Raw genomic sequence first — 6,433 nt, forward strand, 5'->3', positions numbered from 1 at the left:
CATTCCATTCAGTTGACATCATTCCTCTCATTTCTCTTTTCTGCTAAATCTGTTTTCTTTTAGACTTAATTGAGGAATTGAGGTGCTTTTATCCCAAACTATGTCCGATGATCGAGTTACAAGATAAAGCAAAATCTCTCTCTCTCTCTCTCTCTCTCTCTCTCTCTCATGCTGAGTATCTTGGTAAAAGCATTATTCTCCTTCTAAAAAGCAATCATTTGCTGCTTGGTCATAAACAAAATAAAGAAGGGGGACTTCCACCTACGAAAAAAGCATCTTATGGATCCATCCCATTTATGGACTCGGGTATACTTTTGTTTCCTTTTCTGGATCTTTCCTAGATGGTGACCACCACGGATTTTAACCCTGTGTGTATCCACCTTTGCGGCGTGTTAAATGAAATCACGTTGGAATGACCGTAAAGACATAAACGAAAGAATGTAAATATCATCAAGACAATGACCCCTAAGAAATATCAGTCCTGAATAACTACCCCCGAACTTTGTTGGGGATCACTTTCTTGGAAAGATCCCATTCTCGTAATGGAAACAACCTCTTACTCATATTTTTTTTTTTTCCACAAAGATATTGACGAGTGTCGGGAAGGTACGGATAGGTGCCATCGCCGTGCTGTTTGTCAGAATACCATAGGAGGATATTCGTGCCACTGCAGACCTCCTTATTCAGGCAATGGATTTACGTGCAATGGTAAGTATCTTACTTTTCAGCATATTTTAGTGGGACTTCAAAAATCCGAGATCTCAGTTAAGGCAAGGTGTTAAAAATGATGCCAATCATTTGTCACTATGTATGTACGCACGCACACGCACGCACACACACACCCCATATATATATATATATATATATATATATATATATATATATATATATATATGTACACACACACACACACATATATATATATATACACATATACACGCTTATATAAATGTGATATACATAATACATATATATGTGTATATATATATATATATATATATATATATATATATATACACATATATATACACACACATACACACACATATGTGTCATGATTTTATTATATATAATTATAATTGATATATATATATATATATATTATAAGATAAATAATATATAATATATATTATATAATTACAGTTTATTGGATTTTAGATATATATGAATTACTAATAAATATAATATATTTACCAATACATCTTGTTTTATGTAACTATACTTAGAATCGTAGTTAACATAAACCATGAAAATCTTTTGTTTTATTAATAAGCCTACGCTCCAAATAATGCTCCAAATAAAGTTTCCAATTAAATATTTATTCTAAAACTCAGAGTAGAGAACGTAGATCAATTTCTCATTCTTTTAGTCTTTTGTTAGCGATGTTTGTGAAATAATTAATAAAACGGCGTCTTTTCTTACAATCTTCATACTCATCACTTTGGCGATCATCAGTGGCATTAATCACCATAATTTTCATTATCGTAATATCTAGATTAATATTCCTTTAGCAAGTTCCATATTAGTCTGTTAAGGGAAACGTTCATAATCAGGTTTTCATTGTCACTGTCACTATATTTTCATACTTGATTAACTCATTAAATTTCGACTTCGTTGACGTATGAAGTAGTGATGGCAGAACCTTATAAACAAGTAAACGTCTCTCAACAGTTTATAATAAATAAAATGAGCTAATATTTATGGTTAATTGATAAAATGAACCAATTTCCAGGGCTGACCTGCTCAAAACCATCCCTACCAACGGAGAAGCACGGCTGCGTTACGCTGAATTCTGCTCCCATGAACTGGCTGTCTGCAAATGATTATTGCAAAAGAAAGGGAATGAGACTCATGGAAGACATCGAGAGACAGGATATGTTGGCCCTTCGTGATCACTTTAAAGATGCCATGTCCAATGGTAGGTAGAATTTATTAAAATGACACCTCTGTAAAAGATAATCACTTTTTGGTCTTGCAGAAAAATAGACGGAGTTTCTTGAGGAATACTCATACAGTGATTAAAATTGTATAGTCAGGATTCCCATAAGGACATGTGTGTGTTTGTACACATAAAGCTGTATTTCATTCCCGCAAGTAAACGCTGTGTAACGTTGTATCGCTCGTTGGATCGTTGGTATTACACAGCAAAACGGTGGGAGGCGGTAAATGTTCCAATGGGGACTTCACCGATTACAAAGAATAGTTCGGTTATTTGTATAAATCTCAAATGAGAGAGAAACAGACACACACATACACTTACACACTTATAAAGAGAGAGAGAGAGAGAGAGAGAGAGAGAGAGAGAGAGAGAGAGAGAGAGAGAGATGACAAATTTAACGATAGTGTTTGGTGTATCAAGATTGTATTGCTTATTGCTAACAATTTAACCGCCATTCAAAATGGTCGTGTTACAATGATCCACCTCGGTTTTTTCAAGTCTCTGGAAAACTATCTTCATACTCTCTTCTTTAGAAGAACACCTGCAAGTTTCTCAACACTTCCTTGAGGGAAATGGATTACATATCTTATTAATATTTATGAATGTTGATTCAAATATAATCAAATCAGGCATCCCCCATATTTCGAATTCGGTATATTTGGGTGTGAAAAAAAAATTACAATCTATTCTTGTGAATCTTATATTTGAAACACATCATGAAAGAGAATTAGGGTCCTTATCCATATATGCACAATTCTCTGCTAAGTTTTCTTAAGGGTATTTTGTTACTTCTCTTCCTTATACATAATCTTATGGTTTTCAGGTGAACCTTCTTGTTAAAGTAAATAACATTAACTAGTAGAACTTTCTATCAAGCTTTGGTGACTCTTTCACTGTGCCTTGTGATGTCATACAAGGAAATGCTTCTGACTATACTCTGTTTTTTTTCATCTGTCCATCCGCCTGTGGTGTTTTTGTATGGTAACACTGCGTCCCGGGCTTTAGATAGTTACGCTATTTGTAAGTTTTAGGTAAATAAAAGGATATCTGGGTGTCCATTTGCAACTGAAAAGTGTTTTAATAATTTACTGTATGCGAATTACACCGTTAATATTCGAAATATGATATTATTATAATCGTTGAATGTAAGCCCGGGACGCAGTGTTACCATACAAAAACACCACAGGCGGATGGACAGATGAAAAAAAAAAAAACAGAGTATTGTGGGTTATCTTCTTTTTTGGGGGTTTTTGGGGGGTGGGGGTGGGGGGAAGAGTGGGGGCCTGGGGGCAAGTCATGCTGTATCCTTTTGCAGCGCATTTTTTGCAGTTATTACTACTTTTTGTAGAGTTTTAATGAAGCCAATAGTGATAAAGCACTTTCAGGTAACTGTTGGTTGATGTATTTACCAGTGAAATGAAGTAGATAGAGAAATACTGGAATGTTCGACATGCTATAGAATTGGTGCTCAGCAGGCCTATCATTCCTAAGATTGTCAGAAACAAACTAAAAGGAAGACAAGTTTTACATACTTTTGTTGTGATGCTGCTCCTAAAACTGAGACTTTTTTGACGTGATCTGTCTCGTTCCTCCCCAATTCCTGTTTCGTCTTACGTCATTCTTTTGAAGTCTCCAAGAGATTCTTTATTCTTGTATTATATTCGTTTGAGAGTGGAATTTGAAGAAAAAACTACTGAACGGAGAACAGATACATAAATCAGCACAAACTGTCTCCAAACTGAAGAGGTTAAAGTCGCTGAACTCATAGTCAGGCTTCTTGCATTTTCACTAAGATTAAAGTATGCATTTAGAGTAAGTAAATGAAGGTGAATGATTTAAAGAATGTCAGTTTCTTTATAGGTATCTTAAACTTAACTTTCAGTTCTTATAAGTTGACACCTAAGTATCGAACAGATTATTTTGTTCAACCTCGCTCCCCTCCAAGTCTACAGATAAGCCTATAGACCTTCATTACAACTACACATCCCTCCGCCATCATGTCCCTTCTTTGTGAAACGAGGGTTTTGAATACTTTAACGGGAAGATGGATCGTAGCGGATCTCCCATGTGAGATATTAAGCGTCACATGACAATCTCTGACAACATACGGATGAAAGAGTAGCTGTGCAGTTCGACCTCTTGGGAAACCGGGTATTGTATTAGTTATTTGTGGGAGTCCGATATTTTTTCCCTTCTAGTAATGCTTTTTTTTTCTTTTTTTTTAACTAACGTTTTAGTTCAAACTTGGGAGTTATTACAAAGCAAGACACTACATAGGTACTTCAGCGGAAAATCATATAATTTATTGTACTGCAATACATTAGTATTTTTTATGCAATGCGTTAGTAAACGATTAAAAATCCGCCTGTCTACCAGACTGCCCGACCCTCCACATCCCCCTTCTCTCTCTCTCTCTCTCTCTCTCTCTCTCTCTCTCTCTCTCTCTCTCTCTCTCTCTCTTATCAGTCGCGTTTAATTAATAGTCCTTTTCATCCGTATTTACTTGTAAAATTCGAAAACAGTTGATGAAATAAACTTGTGAGGGGGGGAAAATGAATTAGAAAAAACTCCTTCCATTATTCAGAATTTATGAAATACAGAGGAAAATTATCGCTCTCTAACCAGTTGTTTCCGTGTGAGTTTGTGGTTCCTGGTAAAGACAAAACAAGGACTATGCAATTTTCATCTTCTCACTCTGGAATTAAGATCTTGTCGGTGACCTTTGATACTATCACGCCAGGTGGGCGAATATTAACACTAAAGCATAATCAGAAGGATTCCTTTGTATTATTTTGAATGTGTTTTACAGAAATTGAAGAGACTGGTTTAACCCCAATGCTCCTGTCTATCATTCTTTTCCCCTGTCCTGTCCTCCGTCTCCTTCTCTCTCATAACTGGAATAGCTTTCATGTTCGTATTTTTGGGTGTGATTTAGCGAATGAAGTAATACGGAATAAGCAATGGTTAAGTAAATACTAACAAACTGGGAATTTGGACGACGCAATATTACGCGTGAAAAATGTCAGAATCTCATGTTTTCTCTTGATCTTTTCCTGCTTTAGGATCTCCTCAGAAAATAATTGATCTACCTCTCTTTTTATTTCTCATGCTTCCACATTCATCTCTCCTTCATTCTGTCTTGTTCTATTCATATACCTATTTGTTTGTTCTTTAAATTTTTCGTCTGCTCTTTTTTTTTAACAAATTTTAGTCGTTTCGGTTTTGTAACTTTGAAGCTTATTATTTGTTACTGCTTCACTTCTCAGAATTAAAATCTCTGGGTGAATTTTTGCAGACAGTGTAATTATCAAGCTGGTGCAGATATTTTCCTTTTTTTTACATTCAAACTTTTTTTTTCCAGTGACGCAAGCCTGGGTTGGTTTTACCGGGAAAATATGGATGACGTCAAAAACTCCTGTGTCCGAAAATCTTTTAGCTGTGAATGAAGGAACATTGGATTCAGGATGTGGATTTTTGGACATAAGACCCGACAATTCTTTTGGATTGTGGGATTATCCTTGTACAGGATATGGATTCTTTTCATTTTGCCAATCCCTCTGATAAAACAGTCGTCTATATGGTACATATCTTACATAAAGATTTTTTGGATTGAATTTATTAGCCATTTTCTTCAATATGTGCCGTAGAAATAAGTTTCATTAGTAATAATAATACATCTGCATTACCTTTGTGTGCGATTAATTAAAGCCAGATTCCCAACTGAGCAGAGGGGAAAGATAAGCATAAAAGTCACACATCTCCGCCTTTTATATTCATAAGAATATCGTTCCTTGTACCTCTGTCCTTGCAAACTGAGACTGTGCTTAAAAAAAACAATATTGTGATTCTTGTCTCTGTGCCTATCACTTTAATGGTTGCCATCCAAGAACCATAATGTTTAAGGATGAAAAGTTTGTGGTAATTCAACTCGTAATGCACATACAGCCAGAGGAGAATAACTTATATATCAAAGAAGAAGTTATTTGCAGCAGGGCCTAATCATCACCATTCCAGGCCCCAGTGCTTCATAAAAACTTCCCCAAGCCCCGCACTCTTCCTCTACCCCTGGGAGCCTTACACCACCACCTCCATGTCAAGCCTAACACAATTCAAAAGTGTCCAACTTCAGGCTTAAATGAAATATTATGAATATATCAAACTAAATTAGTTCGTATGAATTTACAGAAAGCGTAAATGGAAGTACCAAAAATATAGTTGATCATCAGTTTTGTTTAAGTAATAATAATAATAATAATAATAATAATAATAATAATAATAATAATAATAATAATAGAAATAAGAAGGATATGGGATATGCCAGTGGAAATTGTGCCCATAATCATAGGAACACTAGGCACGATCCAAAGATCCCTGAGAAGGAATCTGGAAAAACTAGAGGCTGAAGTAGCTCCAGGACTCATGCAGAAGAGTGTGATCCTAGAAACGGCGCACATAGTAAGAAAAGTGATGGACTCCTAAGGAGGCAGGATGGAA

The 6,433-nt window shown here is 35.5% G+C and overlaps 1 protein-coding gene across 2 annotated transcripts in view; it reads left to right on the forward strand.

The window, feature by feature from the left end:
• The window catches only part of LOC135210974 (pro-epidermal growth factor-like), a 12,792-nt gene extending 7,239 nt beyond the window's left edge, over positions 1–5,553 (forward strand). For both annotated transcript variants that reach the window (XM_064243966.1, XM_064243967.1), the window contains 3 exons: positions 586–708; positions 1,733–1,918; positions 5,301–5,553. In XM_064243966.1, coding sequence (XP_064100036.1) covers positions 586–708; positions 1,733–1,918; positions 5,301–5,500 — 509 coding nt within the window. In that variant the 3' untranslated portion in view covers positions 5,501–5,553. The remainder of the gene's footprint in view (positions 1–585; positions 709–1,732; positions 1,919–5,300) is intronic.
• Positions 5,554–6,433: the final 880 nt, after the last annotated feature.

The sequence above is a fragment of the Macrobrachium nipponense genome, chromosome 4 (assembly GCF_015104395.2).
Source record: "Macrobrachium nipponense isolate FS-2020 chromosome 4, ASM1510439v2, whole genome shotgun sequence".
NCBI classification, from domain to species: domain Eukaryota; kingdom Metazoa; phylum Arthropoda; class Malacostraca; order Decapoda; family Palaemonidae; genus Macrobrachium; species Macrobrachium nipponense.